We start from the raw sequence: 20810 nt of genomic DNA, 5'->3' as shown, positions 1-20810 counted from the left end.
GTCTGGATTTGAGGGAATGTTCAAATTGTGCCCTAAGGTTTATCAAGACTTGCAGTACCAGTCTGACGTTGCGCTCAGATCTTCGTCCGCTTTGTTTGGAAAAATACATCTCCGTCTGTGTAGTCCAACACAGGGTTCTCAAGCAAAAAAACCCCCAAAAACTGTTAAACATGCCTTAATTCTTGCTGCAGTGCAAAATGACATCATCTGGCCAATGGACTGCGATGGACAATCACATACAATTAGCTCCTCTCTCCTTGTAGCATGGATACAGCATTTCTGCTGTTTACTTAAGTTACCACTGTGATAACCTTTAACAACTTTAAAATCCTGTTTGTGAGCACCTGTTAAGTAGTGTTTTTGTGTCTGCTAGGCCTGTAAACACATGTATCTATTATTCTATCTATACTTCAATTACCATATTAAATTGTCTTACTGGTGCTTTAAAAAAAAATCACAGCCCAGTAGTGCAGCCCCGACAGCCAATTTAAAACGGTGGGGTTTTTTGTGTTCTAAACCTTTTTAGTTTTTGGAATGTCTATGTAACATTTACAAGCTTAAAAGTCTCAAACACCATTTTACACCAGAATTTTCTCTATCAGTTTAAGATTGAGGACTGTTGTATGTTTTGAGTTGAAATGCTCTGTGTATTGAATTAATTTTGTAAGAGGTAGAAAGCTTTAGACTAAAAGCTACATTGAAGAGGTTTACTCTCTGTAGACCATTCTCTGTAATGGAATGGCCTAGTTGATACTGACTTGCTCTACGAGGTAGAAGGCTTTACATATCTGAGTGTGTGGGTTGGTCTTGGCTGACGTTAGCACCTCATTAGCTCAACCCTGCTGTGCTCATAGGCTCGTTGGCTCAGAGGCAGTGGTACAGGGCCCTGGCATGTTTTCACTGAGCCCTTTTACTATCTCTTCACTGGCTTTCCTGTCCTCATCAGTATCTTCATTTTCTCTATTTTCCTCACTTTTCATGAACCTTTCTTCGTAGCCTCACCCAACTCTCAACTCTGCCCCAAAAGGATGATGTATAGCATCGTCTTTAAGTGATGTCATCACTGGCAGGCTCTTGACTCCTCACAGTCTGTTAAGAATGAAAGCTTGGTTTTCTACATAATTCCTGACATGTAGTCTTCTCTACCTCCTCCACCATTTCCTTTTCTATTCTCTGGATCCATACCATTTTAGTCATTTCTGACCTATTCATCTCGATTTGTTGCTCAATTGCAACTCTTGCTCAAGTGCATTACTCACCCAGCAGCACATCTGTTCTCAATATTAGCATTTTAATGAGAAACACCACTTATTCTGCAAAACTGAGGCTCCAGCACACACCCAGACTATAGGCATAAACATTTAGGGGCTTGTGCAGAGCTAGTGACGTATTTGAGTTGCTTAAATTCACACTGAAATGATTGAAAACTACAGACATATCCATGTTCACATGAGTGCTGCTTAACTGGATTTGTTGGCAGCATAGTTAGATTATGGAAATGACGTCCGTCAGGTCATGTGTTCCTTGTTTTTGGGAATGACATTTTCACATATGCACTGTTGTCAGACTACAAAAAAAGTCTACTGAGTGACCAGGTAGTGTCCTAACATTACCAGAAAGTGAGTATAATACTAAATGTTTTTGTTTGCTGACAAGTAGAGGAGGAAGAACAACCAAATGAGTACATTTTCAACTGTTGACATACAGGAAATGTTAAACTTACTTATCTTAGTGTAGAAAAAGCCCTCTAGACACATATTGATGTGAGTCATCTTAATCTTTGCTTTGCTTGCTCTCAGCATTGCTCTCTGTGGGATCTTTCAAATGTTGAACCTGTGAATCTTTCAGCAACAGTTATTATTTTACTAATTACAATTTGCGGTCAATATGACATGTCACGCGTGTTCGTCATATGGATTGTTGATATTTTCAGAAGCGACATGCTGTATTTATCGGAAGGCTAGAGAAGAACCTTGCGCTTGAAAGATTGCGGCAAAAAAAAAATCTTTCTTCGGGAGCTATTTGGTGTGTGGATCTCTCTATTTTCAACTCTGATCTTACACAGACACCTAGATCTGATGGCTGGTCCTTGTGCTTTGTTGTTGCTCTCATAGCACCTCTCATTCATGCACATATATGGCCTTGGTTCCCTGTGTCGTCTCATAGGTATTCTCAGCCCGACCATGCCCAGAGACCAGAGTAGACTAGGAAGCTGCTTCATTCTGGGCAGACTGACAAGTGTATGGAAGCTTACGACAGCAAAAATGTCAGAGCTTAGCATTTGGTATCCATCGTTGTTTATTTCCATCTGGCCTTGAACAGCTGAATAGCAATCTATTGGATGTGATAAGGATGTGTGCTTTGTGTGGAGGAGAGAAGAAGTTGCAGGGGCTGACTGTGCGCTTGTTTTTGCCGCTGGCACCACTCGTGGTTATGTAAGCATCCTGCTTTGTGGGCAGATGAGACTGCGGCAAATTGTGTCCAGTTGTTGTGTAGGAATTAATGGCCCAGTGTTGGAGCCCACTATCTGTGTTCAAATTTGCCAATATACTAAGGAGTAGGCTCAAAACACAATTGCACCATTGCATCTCATTGAAGTCTGCTGGATAATCATTGTAATCTTCCTCTCCTTTCCTGTCCTCCTTGCCAGAAGAGACGGTTGTTGAAATTTGAAGTTAAAGCATTGTGTCCCCTTTTTTAAGTTTTTCACTGTATTGACTTTGTTCTTATTCTTCTTTTGTCCCTTTTGCCCCTTTTTAGGTAAGGTTTGTTGGAACCCCTCTGTATGTCAGTATGCGTGTGTGTGTGTGGGTGTGTTTTCTTTCTCCCACTCTGCAGTTGACCTCAGTGTAACACCCCTTTTACAGTGTATCATAGGCTAATGGCCTCTGTCAGCTTCCTCCTCTTTGCTTCATAATCACTAAACCTTTATTTCAATCTGCTTATGAGTAAAGTGCTTCGATTTGAATTAAGAACAAAGATCCATTTGAAATCAAGGTAGATTTAGGAAGCCATGATTCCATCACATCCCTTAGAATCATCACCTCCACGTATTTTAGATTATTTTTTTTTGTTCCTCTTTGAGTTTCCGTGGCTGCTGTCGGGTAATCTGATTGGCTGTAACCACGGCTCAGACTTTGAATGGCTTGCAGAGTAGACAAGTTTTCTCCCCTCTGCTTGTTTGCCTGTTTCTACCTCCAAACCTGTGAAACTTGTGTGTATGTGTGTGGTCATTATGTGGGACTGAGACGTGTGCGTGTCTGCTACTGACCGGGCCATAGAGTCGACTTACAGGGAAAACCTCTCCACCCTTCTTCACCCCGGGTGTCTTAGTCCCCATGGTTACAGGCTCCCATCCTCCCCCTGTTTCTTTGCCCCTCCTGCACAGCATGTTTGTCCCAGAGGTGCACTCCTGCCTGCCTCAAACTGTCACTCACCTGGGGCTTTAAGCAGTGTTTGAAGTAACATAGTGAACGACTGCTTTCACATGAAACGGTGAATGTAATGCTACAAATGACTGTACAATTCTCATTTTTAATTGTAATTTAGTAAAAATTGCTGTTCCATAGCAATGCTGAACCCACTCTCACTCTAAGCACTGCTCAAAGCCTTGCTGGCTCTTCCCTCAGGTACATTTTATGTGTGTCATGTGTTCACTTGTTATGGGGTTAAGCACATCCCAAAATGAGCTTACTGGCTGTAGGCTAGCGAGGAAATGAAAGAATCTCAGGGAGATTTGCTAACTGGGCTGACAAGCGTCTGCGAGGCAAAAGGCACAGAGGGGGAAAATGGTGGTCGTCCCTAGAGGTATCTATCATTTCAGACTAGATATCTGACCACATGGTAAAAAGGCAAAAGTATAGTTTTGAATCACAATGTTTGTGCAACAATAAGCATCTTTTTACTGTCACCTGTTGGAGCTGATAAACCATCACACTTGGCTGGTTGTAATCATTCCCTCACAGCTACAGCTCCTCCAAAACTACTTATCTGATGGGGTTTCTAATTTTTTGTCTGCTTGTCCAAGGTAAAATTTGAAGGGCTGCTGTTTTTTTACTGATATGGGAGTTTGCCAACTTAAGCTGCTTTTCCACTACAGGAATTTAATGACCTGTAACTTGGAGCTTCTTATAAATTGAACCTCATGAGAACTTGTAAGGGAAAAGTGGTCTTTGCTTTTCCACTGTATTTTCCCACTGGGAAAGCGACAGCAGGACAGGCAATCATTTTGTTGTATGCTCAAAATGTCTTTTCCGTTTTTCTTCATAAAGCAAAGTTTAAAAAAGCTCTCGATGATGTATACATGAGTGAGACGGTGGCTACTGCCATGTATTTGTGTTGGTTGTAGTTTTTGTTTGATGATTGACAGGCAGAAGATCTAAGTACGCCCCTTCTGCTCCCTGATAGTGTACCACTTTCTGAAGAGTGCCAAAATTTTGCTTCTTGAACTCCCAACTGTCCCATTTTCAGAAGAGGACAGTGAAAACAAAGGCAGATCCTGCAGTGACAGCTGCAAGTTCAGTTACTGGTCATAAGTTCCCGTAGTGGAAAAGGCCTACTTGTAAGGGGTGGTAGCCTGGTTCTTTGGAGCATATTCTGGTTGAGAAAGCAAGATGATGCCAGGCTAGGGGCCTGGGGACTGGGACAAGTGGCTGGGAGAGAGTGGGGAGAGGAAATCCCTGTAAGCACCTAGCCCTGAATGAAGGGATGAGGGGGGTGGGGGGGGGGGTGACACACGGAAGCCCCTCTGGTAATGAACCCCCCTAAACCCCACAACCACACTCCCAACCCCACCCTCCCTTCTCTATGTGCCTCAATCTTCCTGCTTAACCAATTGGTGTTTCTTTTTTACAGCGATTTGATCCTGCCCATGTTGTGCTGATGGTAAACTTAGTGGTAAATGTTATTTTATCCCCCAATTGAATTGTTTTTTGTTTGTTTTAATTTCTCCCATTTTTTTTGTTTTCCTCTCATCAGAGCACCAATGCTACATAGGCTTTCAATTCTCTCTGTATTAGTCCTCATTCTGCTGCTTGTATATTACCATGCATATGTATTACTCTTAGAACATTGTCATTTTGTTTGTTTTCAGTTTTTTTTTAAAACCTTGTGATTCGCACCCTGTGATTTAGATGCACATTGTTTTTGTCTGGTCCCTTTCTTTTCCACTGGAATGGGTAATGTGGAAGTATTGTCACTGTGTTTAAAGATTGGTGATAGTTTGGGATGACTGTAATTGTTTATTAATCCTTAATTCTGGGCCTGGCTTGTGACTCCATTCAGATAGACCACTGCAGTGGCTGACTAACAGAACAAACCTTGTTTTTGGTTTCATTTCTCTGCCGCTGCTAGACAACAAGCATGAACCCACATGTCTATCAGTAGACTATCAGTAGTCTTGTGATCTCTATCATACAGTCAGTCCTTTCCTCTCACTTCCTCAGTTGAATAAGGCCTCCACAACCATGCAATCAGAGTTAGGTACTCGGTTAAGAGCCTGCCCAGCTCACAGACACTGCAGTGGGACTGAGAGTCCAGGCAGGCCGTTGTATGTTAAAATGCCCATGCATTTATGATTTCAGAATATGTCATTGGGCTGTGATGACTAAATTACTCAAGAAAAGCACAGAAGTGAAATGTATATTTAAATCAAGTAATGCTCTTACCTTCCTCTGCCCAGGAAGTTAAGAATGTGACACACTTTTCATTTTGTAGCAAAAAATTCAGATTTTAAGCAAAGCCGATCACCTTATAATGCATTCGTTTGACATGTTTAATTGAAAATATGTTTATTTGTAGTTAGTCTATTAGAGAAAACCCTGAATAGAACTCAAATTTGTAATATTTAAACTACCTGCAGCCACTTGAAGCAGGTATCGCAACCATGAAACTGTAATTGTACAAGCCCAATGCTGTAGGTTTTCCATATGCCCAATGGTATACATAGAAAATTGATTTGTGGCAAACAGCCTAACTTGAATATGTGGGCAGAAAAAAAACTGAAACCAAACTGAATTGATGATCACTATCAGTAAGATCGATTATTGTATCTGGCTGGCATCAAGAGCAGCAGACTAGTCCAAATTCTTTTTATGCCTTTTGTTTTGAGATTCCCCTGTCTATCTATCTGTCTGTCTGTCCCCCCCTTCCTTCTCCTCCTACTCATACCCATGTTTTACCAGGTAAGTATCCCCCATCCCTTGCACTGTCACCATGGCGATACCTGGCCTGTGACGTCACTCTGCTGTAGTTCAGTGCTTGTGTCCTTTTTTTTTTTTTTTTTTTTAATTTTACTCTTTCTCTCTGCTTTGTTTGGCTGATTATGAGTGGATTAAGCAATTCTGTGTCAATCTCCAAAGTAGTTTTGATTTTTATATATTTTATATCTTTAATGTTTCATTCTGTTTTTTGGTTGTCTTTGGTTTGTTTATTTTTCTACAGTTAATTTCCTTCTGATCTAGCTCTTTTCACAGCTTACATAACATAGCTTACGCAGACGGGAAAATTATCTTTCGGCTCCAGTCATGATGAGGAAGGGGGCCTGGGACAAAGGAACAGATTTGGACTTGAGGACAGCGAAAGGGGCTTGCAAGGGTCGGGAAGGCTGCAAACAGTTCAGCATGATATGATGCAATAGGCCTTAGATAATATTCGGAGGCTTTGTTCCCCTCATGGAGGATGTCGCAGTGGTGCTCAATGAGCAGTGGCAGCAGCTGCGCAGGCCTGTTGCAACTCCCCACACACACAACGCACAAACGCCACACCACACAGTCCCTCGAGCTGTAGTGTCCTTGATAAACTTGGCATTCAGGTTTAACAGGACTGCAGCAATGAACGCATGGAGGAGGGGTAGTGGGTGGCACAGTTAGACTGAAAAGATATGGAAACAGACTGGCTTAAAGCGTAAATCTTTTTTTCTAGTGTACTTTATCATTTTTTTTGGTAAGACATATTGCTGAACAACCCTGATGTCCTTGTCTTCATTGAATTCACCAGGAATACTATAGGTGCAGCTAATTTGACTAATTCAAAGTGCAAACCAGCAGCCCGGTCAAATGTAACAGGAAGGCTAAATTGGTCAGTAGTTGGTGGCTGCAGTAAGCTGTGAGAATAGCTGGTGTTTGGTTCACTGTAGCTTTCTGGTCTCTTTGCACTTCAAGGCAAAATTCTCTAACCCCAGCACCCTATGCTCTAAAAGCAGGCTGTCTCCGAGTTGGTCTCTAGCCCCAGCCTCAAAAACTCACCTTGTCCTCTCTCTGTCTCTTTCCCCTCAGGACGCACCGACCCTGTGCCCATTATCCTTAAATATGATGTCATGGGGATGGGACGCATGGAAATGGAGGTAAGATGCTTATTTTGTCCCATGTGCATATGTTTTCATCTTGTATGTAGTAAGAAACTGAAGCAGAGGCACAAGTATGTAGTTTTTCCTTGGTCCAATGCACTGACAGCATCCAATTGCAGAGGGTGTTTTGACAAATTTGCTTTGAACTTGTTTTGATACTGGTGTGAGTGCAGTTACAGTTCAGTGGAAATAAGTCAGAAAACAGCAGTTTAGCCCCAATGTTGTGGGCCAGTTGGCAACACAAAGTCACATCTTTTATAATTTGTCTTCTGTTGTAATGCTCACTGCTGACGGCCAGACAGCCTCTGGACAGGTCATTGGGAGCATTAAATCCGTTTGCATGGCAGAAAAACCACACGAGGCTAAAAGCACTATTTATGGTGCCAAACGCCAAGTTTCAGCTTGAATCGTGTGACGCTCCACAACATTGTACTATGTAGGAGTAAAAACATACGTAGTAGCAGATGCCAAGAGAACACTTGTCAAATGAATGACTTGTGTCAGATGCAAATTTGTCAATGCAGAAAGATTCTTGTATGGCATAACACTACAATACACAGTCACGTTCTAAAAAGATCCTGCATTAATGTCTATGTGGTGAATAATTACTTGAGAATAATAATGATCCTCTGCACAATTCACAATATATGTAGAGGTGGTGTATTTTGTAACACATTAAAGATTTTGACTGCCATGTGCTGACCCTGACCCCTTTAAATCCCTTGGAGATGGATTTTAATGTAGACTGTTAGCATGGGTGAATCACCTAACATCAGTATCTGGCCTCAGTGCTCATGTTTAATGAAAAGTATAAAAGCTGTCTAGAAATGAAAAATGCAGTATGATACAGTAATGCTGGATACCTCAGTAAAGATGCAGATGCTTAAAATCTTCTGTCTGCATCACTTGTATGTTAGGAATTTCCATTCTTGCTTTCAATAATGTGCGACCTTTACAGTTTGTCAAAATATGTATCTGCAACCAAAATGACGCCATATCTGACCTTGTTTTGAGAGCTTGCAAGTTTCAGTTTAACACCGTTGCATTTGTGCAAGTGCATGTTGATCATTAGGTCTCCGGCCGCAGTTATTATGGTAGACATTGTGGTTGAAAATAGCACTTTATCTTTTTCACAGGCTCAGTCAGTCTCTCTCTGCTTGGTGTTTAAAACAATCCGCTTAGCTTTTACTGCGTTCCAATGAAGAAACGATCTATAGTTGTTTATTTTAATGAGCAAAATAAGCAGAGACGAGCTGACCAAATCGTGCACCAGTGAAACCAACCAGTAAACGTGGTAGCACTAGTGCTTCCTATGGAAAAATTAGTCTGGAGCCCTGGTTGATATGTTCCTAAGATTGATTGTGTCTTTAGAAGTCAACAGTCGGTCATTATTATTAGTAGTAGTAGTAGTATTATTATTACTTTTTGTAGTTTGCATGTGCCGTGTTCATTGCCTTTGTAGACCAGATGTGCCCACAGCAAAGCAGATTGTCTCCACAGTGTGTTACTCTTTTGAATGGCATATAAGATGAATTTGGACTACTGTCATTGCAAGTGCTATAACTGCTGTGTCTGTCTTTTCAGCTGGACTATGCAGAGGATGCCACAGAAAAGAGGAGAGTGCTTGAAGTGGAAAAGGAGGACACAGAAGAACTGCGGCAAAAATACAAGGTGAGATCCTTCAACTCTTGTCCTTGTGATGATTTTTGCCAGTTCTGTAATCAGAAGGGGTGCTGTAGTTTAACTTATTAAAAGTGGAAGGTAACTAGAAGGTACTCCAGTGTTTTTTCCCCCGTACTCTTTTATCCTTTGCATCTACTTATTATGTCTTTTATTCCTTACCTAAAATAGGACCAGATGGAAAAGGAGAAAGCCATTGCCAAGGCTCTGGAAGACCTGAGAGCAAATTTCTACTGTGAACTTTGTGACAAACAGTACACTAAGCATCAGGAGTTTGACAACCACATTAACTCTTACGACCATGCTCACAAGCAGGTACTGCCGATTATCAAGTCTTGCACTCTTTATGTAGATCTTTTGTGATTGTACAACATAGGAGTAATAATTAAACAGAGATCTTGATGAGCTTTGTTTATTTTTGTCTTCCTTTTGTGTTACACAGAGGCTTAAAGAGCTGAAACAGAGAGAGTTTGCTCGTAATGTGTCGTCCCGTTCACGGAAAGATGGAAAGAAGCAAGAAAAGATGCTGCGCCGATTGCATGAACTGGCTGAGCAAAGGAAACAGCAAGACCGGTAAGACTTTATTCCTGGAGTGCCCTCTGCTGGATGCAACCATCATATATATTGATGCCACAGTCTGAAGTTTGTTCTGTTTTATATCATCGAGTAATGTTTGGCAAAGCCCACATGGTAAAACTAGAATAGAGATTTAAAAGTCTAACAATTCACTCTCAGTCTTGTCTGAAAGACATGTTTGGACAGAAATGAATCACATTGATAATTATACTTCTGTGTTGTTTCAGCACTCCAGGAAGTGGACCCATGTTCAAAACAACCACAGTGGCTGTGGATGGAGAGAAAGCAGAGGATGGTGACAACATAATGCCTGAGAGCCTTGGTTTGACAGATGGTACCCTGGAAGGATCACTACCAGAAAAAGCTGGCCAATCATCTCCAAAGCCTGGCCCAACTATCAGCTTCTCTCTGGGGAAGAACACCTCCTCATCTCCAACCCCAAGTAGTGCATCTAAAGTCAGTGTATCCTTCTCATTCGCCAAGAAAGCTCCGGTGAAGCTAGAGACAGCAGCTGCCGTGTTTGCTGATCACGGTGAGGAAGCTATGGAGGAAGAGGAGGGCCAGGAAGGAGAAAAGGCTGGAGGACAAGAGGAGACATCTGGCTGCAGCACAGATAGCCCTAAGGAAGCATCTGGAGGAGGTGAAGTAGCTGAAGGGTGTGGTGTGGCAGGGACAGAAGAGGTGCAGCAGCCTGATGATGGAGGCTCCTTAGCTTCTACGCTCAACAAACTCAAGATGATGATGAAAAAGGAGGAAGGATATGCTGGACAGGAGCCTCAGTACTACCACTATGTTCCTCCTGCTCACTGTCGGGTGAAGCCTCACTTCCAGTTTTTGCTGTTCATGAAAGCCACTGAACAGTGTCAGAGCAAAGAAGATGATGACGAGGAAGAGGTTCAGGAAGAGAAACAGGCTGAAGAAAGTTCTGAACAGACGGAGACAAATGATGCAGATTGTAAAACTGAAAAAGAACAAGATGATGTCGCTTCAAATGCTGATCCAGAGCCAACTCCTCCATCACCTAAAGTGAAGACAGAGGAGGAAGCATCTGCATGTGCAACAGACATAACTTCCACTGTACCCGTTTCACCTACTCAGAATGCAGAATCCACACAAGATACTGTGGAATCAAACACCGGTCCAAAAATCCCCTCTGGTCCCTTCTTTCCAGTCCTGAGTAAAGATGAGAGTACTACCCTGCAATGGCCCTCTGAACTCCTTGAATTTACGAAAGCTCAGCCCTCCCTGTCTTACAGCTGTAATCCCCTCTACTTTGACTTCAAGCTGTCCCGTAACAAAGGAGTCCGTGGTGGGAAATTGGCTAAGTCACCTAAGCCTGGTGAAGAGTTTGATGACAAGGGAAAAGAGGTAGCAGCTTCACCAGCTGAAGTAGATATGGCTACTAAACCTGGAACCAGCACTGACAAAGACAAGCCGATAATGAAGGGAGAGCCTGGCCAGTCGGAAGGTGATGAGCAAAAGCCCACAACTGGCAGCAGTAGTGCAAAGAAAAAAAAGAAAAAGAAGAAGCATAAGAAGTCTGCAAAGCACTCAAAACGCAAAGGAAAAGAAAAAGGAGCAGCAGAAGATGCAGAAGGAGAAACTGAGGAAATACAAGAAAAGCCCAAAAAGAAGAAAAAACATAAACGGAAGAAGAGCAAAAACAAGGCTCCTGGCCAAGACGAGGCAACGGGTGATGAAAAGGAAAAAGCTAAACCAAAGTCAGAAGATAAAGCTGTTGCCTCTTCTGTTCAGCTGACAACTGGAGGGGGAGGAGCGGCAGGAAATGCAGGAGCAGAACTGGGGAAGAGGAAACGTGCTACTAAGGAAGTGCCTTGCAAGTCTGGAGCAGAGGACGGAGGAACCGGAAAAAGTACTGACAAGGCCAACTCCTCAGAGGAGCACAGTGGCACCAAGAGACAAAAGACTGACTCCAGTGCCTCTCAAAGTGCCTCCTGCTCCACCTCAGCCCAAAAGAGTCCTGGACCTGGTAGACCTCCCAGCAGTGAGAGTGAAGAAGAAGGGGGCTCTAATACGCAGCGCTCACGTCATCACAGGTCAAGCCCGCGGGAACAGCGGCGCCATCATAGTGAAGAATCAGGTCGGTCCTGCAGCCGCTCATCAAGGCGGGGGGACAGACGGGGCAGCAGCCGTCGGCGCCATCGTGGCCAAACCTCCCGTAGTCGCTCTTATTCCAGCAGCTCTGAGCGCTCCTCAGCCGGAAGCAGTGCCTACAGCCACCGTAGCCGCAGCTACTCCGACAGCTACAGTGACTACAGCACAGAAGCTCGCAGACGAAGGCACTCCAAACGTTCGTCAGACTCTGAATATGAGCGGAGGGGCAGCCGAGGACGAAGACGATCCAGGAGACATCAGTACTCCTCTTCTTCCTCAGAAGATTCTCGCTCACGTTCACGTAGCTACAGCCGCAGGAAAAGGCACCGGCGGCATCATCGGAGCAGCTCAAGAAGCTCCAGCAGTTGGAGTCGCAGCACCAGTGCAAGATCGTGGAGACGAAGCTACAGTCGTAGCCACAGTTCTGCGAGTCGGTCATCCAGTTCAAACAAAGGTTCCCCTCACAGACGAGGTGCCAGGGGCAGAGGGGACAGTGACACACATCGCAGAGACTTCAACCGCTCTCGCATCTACCGCTCCCAGTCTCCACGTTCATCTTCATCGCGAGGCCTTAACCGCAACACCCATTCATCCAGCTCTCTGGCCTTGAGGCCAGGGGGGTCTCGAGATGCAGGGGAACAGAAAAACACCCTCACTGCACGCCAGCTGCTGGAGAAGGTTCAGTCTAAAAAAAGCTCTGATGATTCTGCCACAGGAACAAAATCTGGAATTAAGATTAAGGATCCACCACAGGGATATTTTGGTCCCAAACTACCGCCAGCCCTGGGAAACAAAGCCATGCTGCCACTTTTTGGTAAACTGCAGGTAGGGAAGAAACCAGTAATTCCCCTAACCAGACCTGACGAAGGAGAGAAATCGGGGGTAGGGAAGAGCTCTGAAGCTGATAGAGAGGTTATCCTGGTAGAACCCATAAGGGAGTTCCCTCCACCACCACCACCTCCAGCTCCACCAATCCAGAAGGTTGAGGAGGCCCCACAGAGCACAGTGATTCAAGAAGAGACGCAGCTCCCCACTACAGAAGAGCAGGTGCACCAAGAACCTCGACCATTGTTTGAACAGGAGCCCTCCATGATGATGCCCCAGTACCAAGGAGAATCGGGTCAGGATCCTTCCCAGAACCCCATGATGGAGTCACTCATGCCTGAAATGCAGCAGCAGCAGCCGCCAATCCATGCTTACCCTGGTTACCCACCACCCAATCTGGAGGAGGATGGCATGGAGGCAGAGGAGGATGGACTGGCTCCTTTGGAAAGTCAGCCTATTACATTCACACCAGAGGAGATGGAGAAATACAGTAAGCTGCAACAGGCTGCACAACAGCACATTCAGCAGCAGCTATTGGCCAAGCAAGTCAAGACATTTCCATCAGCTGCTGCGGCTGCAGCCGCTGCTGCAGCAGCTGCCAACTTAGCCCCAGCACCTCCTCCACCAGCCCTGCAGCAGATCCACATTCAACAGCCAACTGTGTCGGTAGCTTCTGGCACATCAATCACCACAGTGCAACATGCCATTCTGCAGCACCATGCAGCCACAGCTGCGGCAATGGGCATCCACCCAGCGCATCCCCACCACCCCCATCCTGCACATGCCCAGCTGGCCCAGGTACATCACATTCCCCAGCACCACCTTACCCCCATTTCACTGTCTCCATTGGGCCCCTCTCTCGGTCATTCTCTGGGACACTCTCTTGGACACGCTGGGCTGATTCCTGCCCACCCGACAGCCTTCCTCTCTGGTCAGCCTATACATATTATCCCTGCTTCTGCACTTCACCACACCCCATTAGCTCTACACCATGTCCCACATACAGCCCTCTACCCCACACTTTTCACGCCCCGGCCCTCCCAAGCTGCAGCAGCAGCAGCTCTCCAGCTCCACCCACTTCTACACCCAATCTTCTCAGGGCAGGACCTCCAGCACCCACCAAACCATGGCTCCTGAGTAATGATGGAAGTGAGCTAGTATATTCCCAGCACCCAGCCACTGGAAGAAAGACTCAACCTGAACAGCCTTGGTTTAAGGTTTTAGATGAAGTCTTTGCAACAACATGCAGGCAGAGAGACAGGAATCTTGTCAATTAAACCACCATTTTACTGGCCTACACAGTGCAACAAGTTGTAGCCACAAAGTGGTACAGCCTGTGTCGGGTACAAAATTGACATTAACATTTTTTTCTGGTTTATGTGGGATTGTTTTTTTTTTTTTTTTTTACGTTTTCCCTGAATTTTTAAAACAGGGTGTAGAGTTAAAGAGACTTCCTCTAGACATTGGCTTCTACTCCAACTTGGGGTGGATTAACAGCCTGAGAAGTCTGAGAAACCACTGGAGTTTATTCGTTTTCCACATAAAAATGTTATTGTCACAGTTTTTGCTCATGTTGGCAGCCAAAGAGACACATAATGGCTAATTAATATAAGCAGAATCACAATAGGAGAGGAGGAAGAATTCATATTGTTCTAGAGATCTGCTTCACCTATGTAATCTAACTTTCAGAGATGGACTGTTTCATAATTACTGATACTGTTTATGTTCTCATATGACTACTTGCTCTCTATTGGACTCAACATAATTTGTAATGCAGTAACTTGTACATATATCAGTGTGTAATGTGAAGAATCCCACTAGTGATGAACATATGAAATTACAACTACAGCGTCCGATCCCTTATACTCTGAGGCAAAGCTCATGTTCCCTGTGGTGAGGGTACGTCTGAATGAATTGCACTGAAATCTGTACATCAAGATGATGCTTTTGCATCATGTAACAATAAGATTGTAGTATACTGCAATAATTGTATTTTTCTGTTTTAAATTATTTTCCAAATGCTCTTCAGAAGAAGGGTTGTGTTTGGCTTTTGTGTAATTTTGTAAATAAAACTGCTGTAGATTAACCTATTAACACTCACAAGGGTTGAGACCGCGATTGGAAAAAGCAGAATGACGGATGAGTGGGATGGAAGATGGACATTTGCGTATTTTATCAAGTTTATTTCTAAATCATCCCAGCAAAGACGGGCTGGGATGGCATACGATAGTGATCTGTCAAAAAGTAGCAACTCTGTATTTTTTAAAAACTTAACTCTTGTTTCAGCTAATAAAAAATTGAGTTCATGTGTTGTTTTCCGTAATGTTAATGAAATTCACATAGAATCACTCGATCTAAACACTAAAAGTCACAAGAATGATGATGCTTGCATATATTTTTTTAAGAAGATTTTTTTTAGGTCGCATTTCCATGAAGTTCACCAGGTTTTGACAAACAGTTCTTGCAGCTGTTAGTGACAAACATAGAACAGTAGATGGTGCTCTAGTTGCACTGAATAGACTTGTAAAAGCAGTAAATCCTCAAAATCCCTAACAATGGGGTGTGTAGTTCTTTTAAATTCGTATGCAGTGCTTGAGACTGAAAAAAAAAAGGAGTGTGCTGTTTCCGTTACTAGCAGAACCATTAGAGGAAGATATACAAAGGAGATGATGCGGGTTTTTATTCTGTTAGGAGAATTAAATCACCCACATAGTGAGACTAGACCCAAGAGAAAACATGTAACCATTAGAAAAGGGCTGTTTATTCCATTGTATTTCTCAGTGGACCTTTTTTGCCATCCTGCTTATCTCGGGTGTATAACATATCCTAATTTCGCAGTCTATTAGGTACATCTTGCTAAAGCTAATGCAGTCTAATACAACCGACATGCAATAAATCATCAAGATTAGAATTTAATTTTTTTGTTGAAGTGCTTTTAAGGCATGCTAATACAACTTTGTCGGTTTTGGAGGATGTTGTTTGTGGTGCTGGTGAAATGTACCACATTATACTGATGTTTTTCTATCTTGTCCATCACACTTGGTCGTCACCTTGTATTAGACTTTTAGTATTAGCTTGGTGTGCCTACTAAGCTGGTATGGACTGTAAATTATGATATATAAAACCAAAGACTCTCCTGTGAGCATTCAGAGGTTGCAGTGTAATGAGACAGAGCATTATGAACATTTGCACACTAGTATTTCTATTTCTCTATGAAGCATGTTGAACACGGCAGAGTGACACCAACAGCATTAATGACAACTGAAGGAAAAAAACAACTTTTCATTGGAGACAAAAGCAAATTCTGTATAAATATCTAAAGTATTTTTAAGAAGCCATTTGGGTACAGTCACAAGAGTGATTTACAGTCTTTACAGAAGTGGTTTTGATAAAAATGAGTGCATGGCTGTATTTGGGAGGAAAGCTGACCATCGGAAAAGTTTAACACCTTCGAGCTTCAGGCAGCGCAAAATACTGTCTATAATTAAGGTCTTCGACCTTATCATTTTGCAAGTTCCTAAAATAAAACAATTAAAACTGAATATGATGGCACAATTTATAAAAATTACTTTAATTTCAAAAATTCATATCATGAGGGATGATGTGCTGCGGAAGTGTCCTCGACTGATCGAAAAACCGTCATTGTGGATGGATGGTGGTCAGCCCAGGTATCTGATTACCAGGAACATGAAGACGCAGGTCAGCAGCATGCCTCCGATCATGATGAACTTATCCTGGGTGGCTCGCCTTTCTATAAGTCTCATCACTGTGTTCGACAGCCCCAACATGTTGGCCACATCCAGCATCTTCTTATGGGTCCCCTGTGCAGAGCCAAAACAGCTGCATTCGTGTCAACAGTAATGATCACATGTGACAGATTAGACTTACACAGCCATAAATGCACACAGTGTCTGCATTACATGACCGCATTGTAATTATCTACACTAATTCATCTGATTATGGGAGACGCTGAGTGCCAACACCCTCCCTGACGCGCCACTCTGTCAGAAGTCTCTCATGGCTAGACTACCAGGCTGTGAGTGCTGATCAACAGACACACCCTGATAAGAAGAGGCCTGAAGCAAAGGCAGGAAGCCCATCTCCTCCCTGGAAACAAGGACTCAGCCTCTCGGTGAGCATATGCACACTAACAATAAGACTACTGTGATTGATGTGGACACCAGAAACTGGGTCAGGGAATATAATTCAATTCACCCTCATATGCTGTTTCCTTTGTTCAGCTCAGGCAGAGATTTATTTTGCTAGATCTACCGTTGCTGTGAGCACGTACCTTCAGTGTCGATCTCTGATCTCGGAGGCCGTTGAGGATGCTGCTGCCGCTGCCCAGGAGGTCGTCCATACCTCTGTGTGCGTTGTGCAAGTTGGAGTTCAACTGTAGGGTCTCGTCTATGGGGATGGAGGTATCTGCATCCTGTTAAACGACATTTTTTATTCCACAGACTGACACATCTTTTTAGAGGTTTAAAGTTGGATTCACTGGATATAAAGTGGTTGCCAACTCGACCAGCCACACCCTGAGTCTGATCACTATTATCTGGTTTACTTTCCACTCTGTTTAAAGATACATTTGACTTACATTGGTCGTGAAGGTACGGCTCATGAGTTCCTCCCTCTCTCTGTCCTGGGCCTCTCTGGCGTAGCGTCGGTGCTGGAAATTTTGCAGGGCAGTCCGGAGGTGCTGAACATCATACTTGAGCTGGTCCACTCGTCTGTTTAAGAGGATAAAACTTCTTTATTCAGTTTCACAATTACACAAAACATTCTAAAATATTTTAACAGACCAGGAGATATAAAGCTGGATTCAATTCCCTCAAAAAACACCATTGAATGTTATATTTAAACACCTTTACACTCATTTAGAAATGCTTATTATTTTCTTATGTACTGTGACAGTTATATTGGCTAAAACTATTTTTTTGTATCTGATTGTGAAGCAGGAGACAATACTCGTTAACAAACTCATTTTTGGGTTATGGTTTTGTAATGGCAAAGTGTCATTTTTAACAAAAACTAAGATAAACTACTATTTTCTCATTGGTGAATCCATTCATCACTTTTCTGCCACTCATGTGGGACCAGTTCATGGCAATTTATTAATTATGGAGAAGTAACACTGACATAAAAATCTGTCAGTTCTTGTACTTGATAGATAATTGTCACTGTCAGCCTTATTGTATGCACTGGTTGTCCATCATTCTTTGACAGCAGCGCAACCATGAAAAGAGCATTAAATTGCTCTCTGTGTGGTATTGAAAAGCTCTTTAAAAGTCTTGCTCACTTCCTTCTTCCTCCTCTTTCTTACTGCAGCTTATACACAATTTTAAGTATTCATACTTGCTCTGGATGGTGAGAACACTTCTTTTGCCTTCAAATCTCATGCGGTTGGAATGAAGAGTGTCTCACAGCCTCCCCCTCTCCTTAGCTTCACTCAGACCCCACTGGAGACCTACTAAGATCACAGGAGTGCTGTGGGATGGGGTGTACTGTGTCCCCTAAGGCCTGTTTACCCAGCTCAGAAATGAATCTTTGCCCGATGCAGCAGGAATGCTGGTGATGACGGGGCTTCTGAGGAAATGTTTTCATAGAGCCACGTCGCCACAGGGCAGGACGGGGCCGACTGTCTCATCTCCTACACCATGCCTGTGTCTTTATGAGATACGGTTCACCCTACCAGTTCTGAGGCTTTATGGTCACTCCTCAATTGACGCGCTACAAACTCACAATTTGGCGTTCTGGCGGCGGTTTGGTGGTTCCTTGCTGGCCAGGATCTCAAGGCGTTCTAAATGATTGAAGATCTGGTCGATTCTAGCTTGTAGTTCGTTCTCTAACACTTGAAATTTGAGAGAAAGAAGAACAAAGAATTAGAGGAAGGAACAGGACAGTTAACTATAACCAGCAGTAGCGTATTATCTTTTTACTAACAGTCCAAAGTGAAAACTCAATGGTTTACTTATTTATATTATAAAACAACATGCAATTCTAACAATGGGAAGTTGTATCCAGCAACCTCTGGGGTAAATCATTACATTTTTTAAATAACTGACTAAATGATCATTGTCAGATTCTTGCAGTTCTACCATAGATTTTCTCACATTTTCTTTCTGAAACTGTGTCAAGCTTTTTTACTGACACGTGTTTATTCCAAAGCTACTGCAAATTTGTACCTGGCCACACTGTACCAAAATCCCTTAGTGCTGCACTCATCAGTAGAATGACCCTCTCTCTGATTAGAAACTGTACAGGTTTACATCCTCCCCGTGGTTAAAATACAAGTTGATGTCATAATTTGTGAAGGGGGGTTGCCTGGCTCCCACCATTATCTGACAGAAGTCCTCCCAGCCTCCTGTCACTGCACCCACCCTGCTGCTTCCTGCCCTGGCACCAGCCTGGCCCAGAGCTGATGGAGTAGGCACAATCCACAGAAAACAATCAGCCAGGGTACTAACACCAGCCCCCCTTTCTGTCATTATATACAAAAGAGTAGCAGGCAGCCACAACAAGGCGTCTCTACTGAGCAGAATTTAGAAACCCATTCAAAGGAAAATAGACTGGAGGGGGTGCAATCAACACTGATACAACACTCAAATACAGAGCAATGGATGAGCTGAATGTAACAAACCATGACAGCTCTCTACTCACAGTAGACTGACTGACGGTCTGTCTTCTCCAGGTTTCCCATTAGAGACTGCACCTCCTGGATTTGCCTAATCCAGAATAAACATAACGTGACTGAACAAAAACCTAAACAACTTCATTCTTTTCATTTTTTTTCACTTTTACGAGCGTAAGTGGTCATATTTTCATTACTAATAACCACAGCATGTTATTATTAGTTTGCTACAGTTAAAACTAAAGTTAAAAGACGAGTAATTAGCTGGTTCAGGTAGTTTCACTCGTTAGCTAAGTTAGCTAACAGAGTCTGTACGTGCTCCAGGAGAAGACAGGCTCACTCACTTGTTCGTCTGGTGGTAAAGCGTCTCCATTTTCAGCGATTTAATGAAACGCGGCGCGTTCCTTTAACGTATAACACTACTTTTATTAAAATACGTTTATTCTGACAGGTAGCTGAGCTAGCTAACGGTAGGGGAGTGAACACGTCATCACCCGAGCTTTGTGTACGGAAGCTGCGTGGCGTCACACCACAGAGAGGGCAAAAGCGAAGAGCGCTCACTCCGCCTCTTATTTAAGACACTGAGGCTGTAGTTTCAGATGTGTACTTACATAGACTGTATATAGCGAAAGGCAATTGCTCTTAAGTTTTTGTGAGATAGAATCTTATTATTATTATTATTATTATTATTATTATTATTATTATTATTATTCATAATTGTCATGTGTGAGCTGCTTATTACCACATTGCTTTTTACTTTTCTATTCTAGTCTTATTTTGGCTTACTTATTTTCTGTCAGTGATGTGCTTGCATTTTATTGCTTTTCTGCTAGGCACTCAGTCTCTTGTGTTTTGTCTTTTTTTTCTTTGAGCAATAGTTTGCACAATATTTTCCTTATCTTATCGTAAAAGCAACAATAAAACATTAAAAGAAGATATTTAAATAATAACCACTATAAAACAAACATCACAACCCTGCAGGGATTGCTCAAGCTAGAGAAGCCAATTACAAGAAGCAAAATTGCTTGGGGTCAGCAACATTATAGAAGAATAAAATACCCTACAGATGCTTATTTGTTCAGGTGGCTGTTTGATTTTCTGAACTGAGCCACTGACTGAGCTTTTCCTACTCTTAGTGCTGTGGCTAAAACAGAAGAATCACGATCCAGCCGTATTTGATTTTATAGAAGATGTTTAAGTGAAAAACACCTAGCTTCAGCCACTCAGTGGAGACAAAATGTTAAGAAACCCAACAAAATTCCAATATTTATTTATTTTTGTGATTGTCCATCTTGGTTTAAAGTCCTAAATGCTGTTGTACATCACTAAGGTGAAACAGGACGCCAGACGTTTGTACTGAATGTCATGCAGACACTGAATCCTGGTCCAAAACACTCCTTAAATGACAACTTACTTCAGGTTATTCACTTAAACTTGCCAAATTTAAATCTTGGCTGTAGGCTACATTTTCCATTACATTTGATATTCTGTTAAACGTTATAGCTGACAGAGGTCCTTTGGCCTACTAAGACAAGCTCTGAGCGTATGGCATAATCTGTTGACATGTAGACATGTGACAGGAAAGACTCTGAGAAACATCTCCCAAGGCTAGCTTTTGTCATCTCTCCTTGACTGGCT

General features: G+C 42.9%; 2 protein-coding genes across 9 annotated transcripts in view; one reads left to right on the top strand and one right to left on the bottom strand.

Annotated features, from left to right (window-relative positions):
• The window catches only part of gpatch8 (G patch domain containing 8), a 28039-nt gene extending 13192 nt beyond the window's left edge, over positions 1-14847 (top strand). For 5 of the 8 annotated variants that reach the window (XM_023289951.3, XM_055005446.1, XM_055005448.1 and 2 more), the window contains 5 exons: positions 7275-7342; positions 8930-9016; positions 9197-9340; positions 9468-9598; positions 9829-14847. In XM_023289951.3, coding sequence (XP_023145719.1) covers positions 7275-7342; positions 8930-9016; positions 9197-9340; positions 9468-9598; positions 9829-13678 — 4280 coding nt within the window. In that variant the 3' untranslated portion in view covers positions 13679-14847. Of the gene's footprint in view, positions 1-4854; positions 4897-7274; positions 7343-8929; positions 9017-9196; positions 9341-9467; positions 9599-9828 lie in introns of all 8 variants that reach the window. The other 3 variants (XM_055005449.1, XM_055005450.1, XM_035957134.2) reach the window with 1 other exon arrangement.
• A 433-nt stretch (positions 14848-15280) lies between these two features.
• On the bottom strand, positions 15281-19684 carry gosr2 (golgi SNAP receptor complex member 2). The gene is made up of 6 exons (XM_023289960.3): positions 19517-19684; positions 19202-19266; positions 18284-18392; positions 17139-17271; positions 16833-16973; positions 15281-16362 (listed from the first exon to the last, which is right to left on the bottom strand). Exons 1-6 carry the CDS (start codon positions 19543-19545, stop codon positions 16201-16203), a joined length of 639 nt encoding a protein of 212 aa, XP_023145728.2. The 5' UTR covers positions 19546-19684; the 3' UTR covers positions 15281-16200.
• Between the last annotated feature and the right edge of the window lie 1126 nt (positions 19685-20810).

Source organism: Amphiprion ocellaris, chromosome 19 (assembly GCF_022539595.1).
Source record: "Amphiprion ocellaris isolate individual 3 ecotype Okinawa chromosome 19, ASM2253959v1, whole genome shotgun sequence".
NCBI lineage: Eukaryota > Metazoa > Chordata > Actinopteri > Pomacentridae > Amphiprion > Amphiprion ocellaris.
This window is presented reverse-complemented; position numbering and strand designations above follow the sequence as displayed.

Coding starts and splice junctions, on each gene's coding strand:
- gosr2 (XM_023289960.3), bottom strand. CDS start 19,545: ATGGAGACGCTTTACCACCAGACGAACAA. Junction 19,267..19,516: donor CTTTACCACCAGACGAACAA/GTGAGTGAGCCT, acceptor ATTCTGGATTAG/GCAAATCCAGGAGGTGCAGT. Junction 16,363..16,832: donor ATCAGAGATCGACACTGAAG/GTACGTGCTCAC, acceptor GGCTCTGCACAG/GGGACCCATAAGAAGATGCT.